The sequence below is a fragment of the Haliotis asinina genome, chromosome 5 (genome assembly GCF_037392515.1).
Source record: "Haliotis asinina isolate JCU_RB_2024 chromosome 5, JCU_Hal_asi_v2, whole genome shotgun sequence".
Classification (NCBI taxonomy): Eukaryota; Metazoa; Mollusca; class Gastropoda; order Lepetellida; family Haliotidae; genus Haliotis; species Haliotis asinina.
This window is the reverse complement of record NC_090284.1, coordinates 53,375,893-53,390,683: the sequence shown is the minus strand read 5'-3', so window position 1 is coordinate 53,390,683 and position 14,791 is coordinate 53,375,893. Positions and strand designations below refer to the sequence as shown.

Sequence of the window (14,791 nt, the reverse complement as noted above, 5' to 3'; positions counted from 1 at the left end):
ATTCTTGTAGAAGCCTACAAGGAAAGGAAGTAAAGTTTAGCTATTTACTGTCTCATATTGACCATATGTCACAGCATGTCTCATGATTTTTCCTACAAGGATCGTACAAAAATTGTATGCGTTCTTAATAAGTCAGTGTATCTAAAACCCTATGGGTGACGACAATTAGAATGTCTTGTGTACACTCTCATACACCAAAAACCAACTTTTAAGTCTTTCTGGCTTGTATTTTCACACCAGATGCAATTCGTAGTAACTCAAATGATTTTTGTGGCTTTTGCTTTGACGTGACAATATGTTATTGCTTTAGTCTGGTATGATTTAACTCTGTAAGATGGTTTTTTTTACATGTGAGTGTGCAACTAACCGGGATAGCTGTTTATTTTTGTTTTTGTTCTATTTTGTTTTTTGCAAACTGGAAAACTTTCAGAATGTATAACTGTCTATGGAATGAACAGAGGAAGAAATTATTGATGTGTTGGGAGGTAAACCCTGCTAAGTTCTCAAGATTATTTTTTTCATTTTACGTAATTTATTATAATGTCTAAGTAAAAACATAACAAATATACTGAGGAAACAAATAAGGGACCACATCAAAATACAAGTATTCCTATATTTTTTCACGTTTCTTCACAAGCATTGTATCACTCATCTTGTGAAGAAATATGAAAAAAAATAAAGGAAATCTTATCTTTTCATGTGATCTCTTATGTGTTTCACTCAGTATATTACTCATAATCTTAATAGGGTATTATGATAAAATGCGTAAATTAAAACTTCAAGTACCAGAGTAGACATGTTGTCAAAGTAGGATGTCCTTTAGTAATCATGCCCATCTGTTGATGGTTGTTTAAACACCTCAGATCCAACACTTCATGTGCTTACCTTTGCATGATGAGACAAGTAACACCTGGTATCGTACACATTTCTGATTTGCAGTTTCTCTACCTATTTGTTACCTATGAAGATCTGGGTTAGAAATGATCTTCAGTAACCAATGCTTGTTGCAAGAGGCGACTAACAGGATCAGGTGATCAGGCTAACTGACTTGGTTGACACATGTCATCATATTCCAATAGCATAGATCAATGCTCATGCTGTTCTTGATCACTGGATTGTCTGGTCCACATTTCAACTATTTATAGAGTGCTGTCATATAGATGGAATATTGCTGAGTGTGGTGTTAAACTAAATTTGCTCACTCACTCTTCCAGTTTATAATTACGCCTTGTTCTTATGTTGTTTACCTACCCATGTATTATGTTCAGGTATACAGTCTAGATACATAGTGACATCTAGTTGGAATGCATTTGCACTGCCTCTGTTTGTATTTTACCATTATCAGTTAGTAGATAACCCACAGGTATGGGTTTCATTAAAATACAGACACAAAACATTGACTAGGAAGAATTTACAATCTAGATACACCGTGACATCTAATTGGTATCTGTACTGCCTCTTCTAGTATTATAACCTTAACAGTTAGTAGATAACCCACAGGTATGGGTTTCTCTGAAATTCTGAGGCAAAACATTGGCAAGGAAGAATTTGTTTATAGTATTGTTTCACCAGAGTTCACTTGATATTTTTGTGGGGAGGTGGGGTAGCCTAGAGTTCAATTCCCCTCATGGGTACATTGTGTGATGCCCATTTCTGGTGCCCTCCACTGTCATAATGCTGGAGTCTTGCTGAAAGCAGTATTAAGCCATACTCAGTGACACTGATGTACCTTGGTCACATTCTCTTGATCTGAAAAATGTGACTTCAGAGTAAACAGACTTGCACAAGGCTATTTTTACCCCAGCTAGATACCCTTGTGGATTTGACATGTAGAGGCAGGAAACAGTGTTAGTAAGAGGGTGATTGCAAGATTCAAGAAATTTAGTTTTACAAACATAGTGGTGTATTTAAGTTTGTGCAGGAGCATGACCATACAGATGAAAAACGTTTTGAAAAATTCATTTCCTCTATCTGTAGTTTGAATTTGAAAATTTTAGAGCAGATAGTAATTTTAAAGATTATTCCTTGTGTGCCTAACAGTTTTCCAATTAAGACCAGCATCTTTTTTTCTTTTTCTTTTTTTTAAAGCAAGGAATTTAAATTAAAGTAAATAGACAAATCGGTAAATTGTATTTGATTGAAATTATTCTTTTCCTTGGCATGTTTTTGTTTGTATTTGTTGAAACGTATGTAACGAGAATTCTTCAGAGTATATCATGATTACCACTAACCTCAAGATCATAATCTTGGTATATGTTTGAAGAATATTATCGAATGTGAAATAGCATGGAGAGTCATGGATGGTGAGTTCACTTGTCTCAGAGGAGACAATGATTAGAAGTATTTGCTTTTGGTAGTGATGTTGAATAAATAGTGATGCTTGTTATGTCATAATAAAGTTTGTACTAAAAACTGTGCATGTTTGTTATTTTGATTGATGTAACATGCTGCAACCTAGATTAAATTTAAATCAGTCTAACCCATATTTACTGGAGAAAGCCCAGGTATGGCAGGTGTAGGAGTTTTGACTACTCATTGATGTATTTCTTTATCTCATACAAATATTTTCAAGCTCTCCATACTAAGTGATTTGTATTCAGGAGCAGAATAATACACGGGTACATGGGCATCTCATGACAATGTAGGGTGAAATAAGCACTCAAGTAACTGCTTGTTTCATGCAGATCAGAAGGCAGAATAGGATCATGGTTTCATGAAGATCTAAGGGTGAAATTGGACACCTGTATGTGCTTGTTTCATGAAGATCCAAAGACAGAATAGAATCGTACATGTACATGCGTGCATGTAGATCCAAAGGCGGAATAGGATCAGGAACATACATGTTTCATGAAGGGCCAAGCTCAGAACTTGACCCCAGTATGTGCTAGTTTCTTCATGATCCAAGGGTGAAATAGGACCTTGGTATGTGCTTGTGTCATTAAGATCCAAGAACAAAATAAGACCCCAGCAACTGCTTGTTTCATATAGATTTGGGTGCGGATTACGACCCAAGCAAAGTCTTGTTTCATGTAGATCCTAGGACGGAAGAGGACCCACTATGTGCTTGTTTCTTGAAGATACCTATAGGACCCCTATTCATGCTCGTTTCAGGAAGATCCTACGGCGGAACAGGACCCCAATGTGGCTGGAGCGAAGTATATTCTTGTTTCATGTTGATCCTAGGGTGGAATATGACCCTGGTATGTTTGTTTCATGAAAATCCAAAGCTGGAATAGGACCCCAGCAACTGTGTTTCATGTCAGGCCAAGGGCGGAATAGGATCCCAGTACACGCTTGTCTCAGGGAGAAACTGGCCCAGAAGAGGATATCTGTACATGCTTTTCTCAAGGAGATCTTAGAACGAACTATAACGCCAGAAAACCTTGTCTCCTGTGGATTCCAGGGCTTATTATGACGCCAGTCTACCAATCTTTTAGGACTAAATGTATTTGGAAGATGGGTCGGCGTTGTCGAGCTTTTACTCGATTTCAAAAATTTAATTCACTTCGTGGAATTAGGTCTTAAAATCGGGTATTTTTGTTTTAGGGATTAAATTACCTTAAATGAATTAAATCTGTGAAAATACTGAACATTTGTCCCTTGCATGTTTCACTATCGGCAATAAATACCAGATAAAGCATTATTCTCGCAACTTTCACATGAGATAGTTATCGTTCCCGAAATATTATATATAAGTTCACGCTCAGCTATGAATCACTATTTATCGATTGTCGATCCTGCTTATGAAGACCTATGGCCTGCCTGTTCAGATGACAAAATGGTACATTAAGATATAACATTGGTTACTCATGTTAATCCCTGCTTCTTTGTGTTCATTCATACTCAACTTTGTTCGAGTTGATCGGACATTGCTAATCACAAAAGGTGCTAAGGTCACTATTAATACTAATTTTCAAGGGCTTTTCACAGTAGTCTGTGTTGTTTGTGTTTGGTAAATGCATTATTTGTCATTAGGGGTGTTGTGTGGAGTAGAGGTGTTATTGACAGAAAAGACTTAGGTACACGTGACTGATTTACTTCGTAGCTTGATCTCTGTACAGGTGGTTAACACTGTGCAGGTGTTCAGCTGTTTACGTCGCTTATAACCAGGTAGGCTAAATAACAAAGTAATATGTTTCTCGGGTATCGGCGCGTCACTTTGGTTTGTGTACGCAACAGTTTTTATTGCCATTTCACAAAACACAAAAAAACAAACAAACAAAAATGACTTGGCCGCGTCTCGATCAACCATTTGTCCACTATAAGAATGATTGTCTGTAAGAACGAATGTGACTGAATCTACAACACATTAACACGTGCTAAGCTGTATTTCTAAGAGAAAAAAATAAAACGTGTTCTTCCCTCGTCACTTATTTCTGTCAAAATTATAAAAAAAAGTCCTACCGCCCTCGTCACTTTTGAGTAAAATGTGCCCGAGAACCATTTATTTTTACATGCAGCCTTATGTAGTGATCTTGAGTTTTCATTTATTGATGGGGGCGATGGATACGTGCAACTGAATCAAGATGTGTGTGTGTGTGTGCGCGCGCGCGCGTGTATGTATGTATGTGTAGATAAGTTTCTCATCACTCACTCACCATATCGCACTATAACTCACGCTTAGTGGTGTTTTGACATTCTATTTTCCTCCATCGGGGTTATCAGAGTTAACACCATTGATGTTATGCCATATGAAAAATAGTCTTTCTCATCACTTTAAAAAAAAATATGGGGAAGGCGGGCGGATTTTATTTTTTCATTTTATGTCCCAAACCCCATGATTTCTGTGAGGCAAGGGGAGATGGGATTTAACGTCGGGACCAAGATTGTTGCACGTACATAACGAGTTGCTTGTACCGTCCGTGCAAATGTCGGAAATTAACACCGGTCCCTCCTAACTATGACCCTGCTAAAAAGTCGGTTAAATTCCATTATGAGTTCCGGTAATATTTCATTTATCGATATAATTTCGTTTATCGATCACTTTGTTCCTTGGTTTTTGTAGGATACCCGTGTGTGTGCGTCCGCTGATCACACCAAAAGTCCGGGGTCGATTCCCAGGTACTGCTTTCTCGTGATATCGCCGGTATTTCCGAAAAACTCCTTGGTGAACATCCTTCCTGGTGTTGCCCTCCTTCCTGGATACACATAGGCTGGTGTTTAAGAATTCTTAGATTTCCCGTGGGTTAGCTTGGCGGATATATGTAAACGGCCCGCAGGGTTTGTGATAACCAATCTGCCATTCTGTCTGACACGGGTTATACGGCGTAGACTACATCGATGAGACCTGATGACCTATGATATCGTATTAAATGTTGTCTCGCCTGTGTACGGCTGCCTGTATCTCAAATATTGATGTCCTGTGACGCAGACAATCAGGACATCACATGTAACTTCACTGGAGCTTACTTCCTCTGACAAATAAATACGAAATGTAATTGCCTGTTATGCTGCCGGCATTTAGCTTCCTTGCGATAATACGTTATTATAACACTACCACTTTTTCTTATCATTCTTCGGCCATGTTGGGCATTGCTAATGTGGTGAACGTCCAAATCACTCTCACCAGCCACGTCGAACCGAGACATCACCATCTTTCATCAATATCTGTATCACTGACTGTCATCACCAGTGTAGATGTTGATGTGTAGGACTCGCTACATTTGTTCTCCCCAGCATTAAAAACTCTGTGCTTGATTATACAGCGCCAGTGAGTAAGTGACTGAGTGAGTGTTTGAGTGAGTGTTTGAGCAAGTGAATGTTTGAGTGAGTGATTGAGCGAGTGGGTTTGTTCTCTCTATATGACTCTGCTTGATTGTCTGGCGCCAGTCAAAGAGTGAAATGGAGACAGTATTATTAGTCCAACGTTTCAATGGAGGCATTGTCCGATTTAGTGTTAAAACTGTACTTCTGTATGTTTATACGTCATCAAATGAATGTTTATTGCTCGGATTGTTTTCTTGGTCTCAGGTTTAAACACTCCAACGTATCACTCACCCACCCACTCCCACACGCCGTCTCACTCACTCACTCACTCACTCTGACACGCAAACGCATCACTCACGCACCCACTCACTCAAACATCCACCCACTCACTTACTCATATCATACACACACACGCACACGCACACACACACTCACTCACTCATTCGGACATTCACCTATTCAGTCACTCACACACACACACACTCATTCGGACATTCACCTTTTCACTCACTCACTCACTCACTTACTCACTCATCACACACTCACTCGAACATCCACACACTCACAATCCACTCATTCTCATACCCACCCAACCATCCACCTTCTCACTCACTCGCATGCAACGTGGTTTAACGTGGTTAGGAACATATAAAACGACCCGGTTATCGATCCCACCGTCCATCCATAAACAGCATGTGATTCCCGGAGCTTGTACACGATGGGCCCCCACATACAAAAACTGTCTCAGTGAAATCGATTTCCTCTTACCGGTGAATGACCCGTCACTGACCGTAAAAACATTACCCAGGCAGACCTCCCAAGCGGTAGAAATATATGTGTGCCAATAGTCTGATGTAACGCGTTTCCGTTTGTTTGTTGGCATTGATAAGTATAATGATCGCTTTAACGGTATTTTACTCAACTGTCCTTCGAAGACGAGTCCCTTGTCATGTATGTATCACGGGATACTCATAAGGCCGCTTGTATCATAATTACAGAAGTAAGAAAAAGTCAAACGAAACGCTATATGAAAATTATCAGAAGCTTCAATTTGAAAGATAACTGCATGTTTTCTTTTCACCTCTCGCAAATCGATGGAAGGGAGACGACTCTAAATCTGTTAATCTGTTTTTCTTGTCGCCCGCAGAGGCTACAACACATTTTGTGCCTAAGCTATAAACAATTCAAAATTAACATTGAGGTGTTCGGTAAGATCAACTCCCTGTTCAGTGGTCACTCGGGGGCTATGGGTTTGATGTGCCCTTGATGTTAGTTCATGTTCCCAAAACATGTGTGTTTAAGACATATTATGACTTAATTATTACCAAATGTTCACCTTATATTTCCAATTATATTTCTGAAAAGGGTTCATTGATCATAAATGGGATTTGTTTCATTGAATATGCAAATAAAATTCATACAAAATACAGCTACACTAAATTCAAAAGCGGAAACTCAAAAATGACTTTAAAATATTTTTCAAACTGAACATTCGTATAGCCTGTCATACCCTTGGTGGAATTTTAAATAAATTCGCTGGAAATAATATGAATGACCAAACAAAAGTTAGAATAAAATATGCCCAGAGCTGTGAAATATAAGCCAAACGTCAAAGATTAAAGTTGATTAGTCACATACAGGCAAAAATATTGTTTTGAAACTCGAAGCCATGTACAAGTGCAGTTCCTAACACTGTTGGAAGCGCACGTACAATCACCACAACAAACCAACAAGATCGTCAGAAATACTATCAGTTGGACCAGTGAGACCGGTTGTTTGTGTTTGAGTCTCTTGCCTCCAATCATATGATCCTTAAGAATCGTTAGCTACGTTCTTATTACTTTCAATATGACGTTACATATTTTTATGATTTTTTAAACATTAACATGATGCCATAAAGGATTTAAGTATTCAGGATTATTTTCATCAAAGCATCGCATCAACTGTCGTATTTTCCCACACAACAAGCATCTAGTTGGGGACGAATCTTCTTGGAGGTTACGGAAAGGGGCAAATGGTGACGAATGTGTTTTGACATGAATGTATATGTCAGTGCAGTTTTGAAATTACCCTGAAATCACTGTTTTATCAAACGTATTTTTCCAACTTATAATGTTTACTGCTCAAGGACTGTCTGCCATTTCCTTGATAACAAACAGAGGACGTGTTAACAAACACCGGACACGTTTACATCGGGCACGTTGTGTTTCCGTACAGATACGATTGTATACTAGGCACATACTGTGCATATAGAAAATGTAAAGTCAAAGTTTATCAGACCTGTGCTTACCGATATAAACTCAGGGATTGTTACATGTATCCAGCATACCTGCACGTGCAAAGTTCCGTGACGTCAGTAGTTTCGTCCATGAGACACGCAATACGTTGTTGCACGTGCATTCAGGGAAAGAGGAACAAATAAATGCCACACAATACAGTCACTTTGGAAAGCTCAGCCACTGCCCTTGCCATCGTTCAAAAATTAAACGGCTATTGAAACGCAAAGCATGCCAAGGCTAACGTCTGCACAACATCATGAGGTCATCGGGATGGTCCCTGGGGAAATGTCTCAACAAGTGGCTGCACATTTCCACTGCCACTACAACACCATTTCTGCACTGGTGATTCTACCAGAACACAAATGACGTCATCGATCGGCCACGTTCTGGACGTCCACGTGTAACAACGCCAAGTCAGGACAGATAGATAAGGGTCTTCGCCCATTTTTCAGACTGCAGTGATGACTGCCCGGACCATCCAAGGACTTCGCCGTATTCACCCAAATACAGTTCGACTACGTTCACGGGATCAGGGATCAGACCTCGACGTCCTGCCATACGACCTATCCTAACACAACGTCATTGACAATCTAGTCGAATGTGGTGCCGAAATCCCTTGTTTTGGTGGAGAAATATTGTTTTTACAGATGAGTCCAGGTTTAGCATTTCGCATAGTGATGGTCGCCAACCTGGCTATGGAGAACGTTATGCATATGCACAAGCCTGTGTCTTGGAGAGGAATCGCTTTGGTGGTGATTCCGTGATAATTTGGGGTGGAATAACAGCACAACAACAAAGGACTCCTTTGGTGATAGTTCAGGGCAACTTGGTTCAGGGTGTGGGCTACAGGGATCAGATTCTTCGACCTGTGGCAGTTCCGTTTCTGCAACGTCATGGCCATGGGTTAACTCTCCAACAGGACAATGCCCACCCTCATACGGTAAGGGTTGCTATTCTTGCAACACCACAACGTCCACTGACTTCCTTGACCTGCAAATTCACCGGATCTCTCCCCGATAGAGCATGTTTGGGACGGGATGTATCGACGTCTACACCATCTTCCTCATCCGCCAGATAATGTTCTTGACCTTGCAACAGAACTTGAGAGAATCCCACAAGCCTTCCTTGCACGTTTGATAGGGTCTATCCGTCGTCGATGCACTGCTGTTTTCAATGCCGATGATGCACATGCCCGTTATTGAGCTTGTGACATGGTCGTTTCACCCTGTCTTGCTTGTGGGCTCGTGACGTCATTGTGATTGACTTTTCAACTGAAATACTCCCGACTTGTTATGGTCTCATCATCCTTCCATTAAAGTTTATATGCACCCTTGACAATGTTATCGCACTTATCAACGGGGATAATATTTTGTCAATGCACAGTTTCTTTATGTGGCTACTATATAATTACGCCACCGCTTTCTTTCATGTACATTGGGCTTTATGGTCACGCAACATATGTGTCATTCATGCGTAGACCATTCACGCATCCAGATGTTTACAGTGACACGCAGGCGGAACAAGTAATCTGGACGAATACACTTGGTTGCATATTAAGCACGTGCAATATATGCTGACCATGGTGTGAAATCAACACCGCTACTGTTTAACACGTGTCTCGTAGAGCGATTTACTCCGAAACACACCACCACGACACGACGAGGAAACTGAACTTTTCAGTATTTAGACTACAACCATGTCCCTTCTTGTTTCAAATGGAATGTTCTGGAGGGTGTTCCCATATATGCAACTTGGGGTTATTTGTCAGGTCGTGACTCATCTAATACATGTACTACAAGCAGTAATGTGACGGCTGGAATGTTGCACACAGCGGTACAAAACAACAGACACTGTTTGGTTGGAAAGGCTTTGTATCCCTCTCAAAGTTAAAATAATGTTTCATATCCATAACGTGTAGTCCCAAACTGAGGTCAGTACTGTCATCAGCGTCTGGAAGGAAAATGGATGCTCTTATTTCAGAGGGAACGCTTTGATAAAAAGACTTTCGACTACTCGCGCGATCTAAAGATTTTATTCCCTTCAGTATAGTAGGCCTACTCGTTTGGCAAAACGAATTTTAAATAATGTTGTGCCTTTTGGTGATGGATGTACTCTTACTGAAACCATATATCGAACTAACAAAAACACACGTTAGGAGAGATTCTGTTACAGTCCGGTTATCGTTCAGTTTGAGCAGTTACCCCAGGCACATGGCACACTTGGTGACAACAAAACAGCTACACGTTGGGGTCGTGAAGATCCGGGCAAGAAACGTCTTTAGAAACCCATGCTTGTCGTATGTGGCGACTTTGTTGACAAATGTCATCTTATCCCAACTGTGTATATTGATGCTCTCGATGTTGAATACTGGATTGTCTGGTCCAGACTTGATTATCTGGTATGGTACACAAATGTTGCCAGCTTTTAGTTCTCGTGTGATACACCTACATATGTTCTACGCATTCATCCTTCGTGTGATACACCTACATGTTACCAGCTTTCAGCTCTCGTGTGATACACCTACATATATTCTACGCATTCATCCTTCGTGTGATACACCTACATGTTGCCAGCTTTCAGCTCTCGTGTGATACACCTACATGTATTCTACGCACACATCCTTGGTGTGATACACTTACACATGTTGCCAGCTTTCACCCCTCGTTTGATATAGACCTACCTATATTTCCTGTTTTCAGCCCTCGCGTGATACACCTACATATATTTCAAGCTTACAACCCTCGTTCGATATATACCTTTCCATATTTCCTGTTTTCAACCCTCCTGTGATACTCTTATATTTATTTCCTGTTTCCAACCCTCCTGTGATACACCTACGTATATTCTGAGCTTTCATGTATTTCCAGCCTATCAGCCCTTGTGTGATACAAAGAGAATTCTGGCCTATTTCACGAAAGTCATTTCCTCAACATCTGGTGGACGGGGGTTTGAGGTGTGATTGCTCTGGAAACAGCGCATGTCAAGAAACAGGCATAAATGCTTCAAAATCAAGCCGGAGTGCAACAGTCGCTGCAAGAAAAGTTTTAATTGTTAGTGACAATAAATGATGTAGAACTTGTGATCCACTTTTGTAAATTAAAAATTCCGTGAAATTGTATGAAATGACTGAAGTATATTGACTGTTATTTCACAAAACGATACGAAATAGCTGACCGTCGTAATCATTTCTCGAAATCACTGAAAATTAGAGTCACTTTTTACGAAATGACTGATTTCACAATCTGACAGTAACATATACACATGAACAAAAGCTAAGCGCCACCCATTATTTTTATAATCTGCTACTTGATACACAATGGTAACTATATATCATAACGAGATCTATGCCTGTCATTGACATCATTGGTTTGATTATGTTTGGCAACCGTGGTGACGCTGTGATGACGACCCATTTGCCTTGCAATGGCCCTGCATGACATACCAGCATTTTTCATGCCTATCACCTGCCATCTCTCAGCGGTAGTTAACTTTCGCCTCACCATGACTGATATTCTAGCTCTAAAGTCGAAAGAGAATCTCATAACAGACCGTGCAGAACGTTTTCCTTGTCAAATCCTGACAATCTTAGGTTCAAGGGTCTATCAGTCTAAGTAAACTTCGTCTCAGTGTATTTCGTTACACTCCACCACAGAGTCTAACAAAACCTAGTAGAAGGTCGCGTCAGGTAACCTTTGAGCTACCAATGACGGTCCAATCAAATGCGAGACGGTTAAATAGATTTAACCAGTCAGAAAACAGCTACTATTTAGGGATCGGAGGGACTTTCTAAAATATTCAGGTCACCGACACATATCTCTCCACAGACAAAAATCAGCATATAACACAGTTATTTGACCTGCAGTATATACGCTTTGGGGTTTCTGTTGCCATGGTTGCCATTTGCTAATATTTCCGCAAATTAACATCCTTGAATATTGTCAAAAACACTATTTTCTGCGACTGTTTACTCACCTTTATCATGGCAGTACATACGCCGTGTGCATCACCCGGAAGCGATCGTACGCTAAATAGCATTCGGAATCATTCTGCAACGAACCTTTTCGGGATAAAAAGTTCATAAGGGATGTGCGAATGTGCACTTTCGCGATTTGGTAAGCCGTGTTCTGATTGGTCAATCTCAAAGGTTATCTAACGCGACCTCCCATAAGGTTTTGTTAGACTCAGTTGTGGAGTGGAACGAAAACTACTGAGGATAAGTTTACGTAGACTGAGAATCTATGGAAGGCTAATTCAGTCATAACATTTATGGTTTGTATTTCTGATCTTCAGTGGTGAAATCAAGACACTATGAAATAGTGGCGCTTAACATATGTGCTAATATTACTATGTATTCAAACCTAGCGTGATGAAACTATATATTTCCAGCTTTCATTCCTCGTCAGGTACACCAGCATAATTCCCCTGCATTCAACCGTCGGATAATACACAATACGAACCATCATCAGCTGACCCCCAAAATATGTCTCCCTGAGGTCGAGTTTCGTCTTTCCTATCACAATGACACGCCTTAATACACCTCTCCGAGAACTGAACATTTCTCGGAAATATATCTATATATAGATCCAGGTCCAACAGGCGATTTCTGCAGATTACACATTGAATTTCAAAGGAAGAAGCGGCAGAAGGGAGAGAGGTAAGTGTCGTTTCACCCATACATCTTAAATATGTCCCATTTACAGCTCTGAAATGAGCGACCAGGGAGCCCTAGCTGTTATGAGAAACCGGGTTAGAGTTAATGGTCCTCAGTAACCCACCCCTGCCGTAAGAGACGACTAACGGGATCGGCTGGTCAGGCTCGCTGACTTGGCCGTTGATCACTGGATTCTCTAGTCCACATTCGATTACTGACCGCCAACACATATACCTGCATGACGGCTGAGCGCGGCATTAAACGTCAAACAAACAAACAAACACAAGTGGTGTTCGCACAACATGAACAGACTGTACAAAACAACAGTATAAAACGGAGGTGGGTGTGTCTAAAATTAGTAACAGCGAGGAGGCAGAGGACATTTCGTTGCTCGTGTCAGTGTAGAGGGAAGTGGTCACTCAAATGAGAGTTGTACGTGACATGATGCCGCACTGTTTCACATCAATTTGAACTATACTCAACAAGAAAATGAATGAAATCGCATGAAAGTAAGCGTTCTTGTTGATGTCTTCTATTTTAAAAAATGACAAAAACATAATTGCGTTTATTTTGCTGTTTAGCATATATTGTTGTGACCTTGTTTTGATTTCAGTCGAAGGAAATTTTGCCAATGATGGAATACACTTACCCGATGAAATATCAAACGAAAAGCGTTGTCTACATCATCAACAACTTTATCTTTGGAAAAGATGAAAGAAAAGGAAGCATCGTTGACGAAAAGAGCTTAACCAAAACATTTACAAATTTGTCCTTCGATGTACAACCATTCCAAAATCAGACAAGAGCAGAGATGGTGAATCTGTTGGAAAATGGTAATATATTTCTTTTCATAAACACAGAAGAAAACATTAATATCTTAAGGCTTAACACTGTAACTAATTCACTCATATACACGTTTAATTTTCTGTAAAATTACTTTTCTAAGGAAGAAAATAATTCCTTGATCTGAAGAACTGACAGAATATGTTCTTTTTAAAGTATAATCTTAAAAAGGTAGGGGAGCTTGAAATTTCAGTTTTGTTAACAAATGCTGTCGCATAATCATGGCAAGTAATTCATTTTCTAAATTCCATACGTAAACAGCTCATGTGAATACGTCAGTCACAGCGCTTCGTGCAGACATCGGAAACATATTTGCATTCCAGTTTCCCGAAAAATTCACAAGGACACCGACTGTTTTGTCTGTGTGATTCTGTCCCACGGAGAGGAGGACATGGTCTATGGCACCGACGGCCCGGTTGAGATCACAAAACTCTTGGCTCCATTCAAAGGAGATCGCTGTCCGGCTCTGGCCGGAAAACCAAAGCTTTTCTTTATTCAGGTAGGCATGTACTATGCTCTGTCGTACAGGGTCCTTATCAATAAACTGATAGTAAGGTTAAGATCATCTTAATTAACATATTTTAACTTCGGAACGATACGACAGCGTGCAGTTGTACGAAACAAGCGTAGGCTATGACTGTCCTAAATCTATGTTAAGGGAGTTACAAACACCATTGATCAAAAATCACTTTGAGGAACTTTGCCCAGCCTGTACGAAACAAGCTTAGTGCTACGTCGTAAGTCTTTACATGTATGTTAGCGATGAAGACTATCAGGCATAGCATTTCCGCTTTCCTACAATTTCTGTTTAAACAACTTCGCTGTTTACACGGTTTTGCGAATGCTTAATAAGTGACAATGCTGAAGACGTTCATAACTGAGCAAGACTGTTTACCACATGTTTCTTTGACATATTGTGTAACGACCCGCTCATTTCCAGATATTAGACACAGGCTTCCCAACGATCGTCTTAACTCTCGTTTTGGCATATTTTGGTTTTAGGTTGATTTTAAGAGTTTTTTTTCATTAAAAGCATGCAACAGTTAATATGAACAAAGTCTAATGGAACCAATAACAAACACTTACAAAAGCAAATCATATGTGGCAAGTTAACTTGACTGGGGAATTGCATCTTGTAAGGAGCTGTCGTATGATTCTGTATGAAATCTTGGTGGAAAGAGTATGAATGGTTGTACCTTAAAAGCTGTGGAATATTTGTGTGCGCGCACGTACACACGCACGCACGCACGCACGCACGCACGCACACAAGCACACACTAGAGATAATGGTGAAGCATACAAATGGTGTCTAT

The 14,791-nt window shown here is 40.1% G+C and overlaps 1 protein-coding gene across 3 annotated transcripts in view; it reads left to right on the top strand.

The window, feature by feature from the left end:
- LOC137284830 (caspase-7-like) overlaps positions 1-14,791 on the top strand; it is a 654,824-nt gene that overhangs the window by 637,894 nt on the left and 2,139 nt on the right. For 2 of the 3 annotated variants that reach the window (XM_067816833.1, XM_067816832.1), the window contains exons 3-4: positions 13,303-13,469; positions 13,803-13,978. In XM_067816833.1, coding sequence (XP_067672934.1) covers positions 13,303-13,469; positions 13,803-13,978 — 343 coding nt within the window. Of the gene's footprint in view, positions 1-12,151; positions 12,255-12,388; positions 12,640-13,249; positions 13,470-13,802; positions 13,979-14,791 lie in introns of those variants that run through there. The other variant, XM_067816834.1, reaches the window with a different exon arrangement.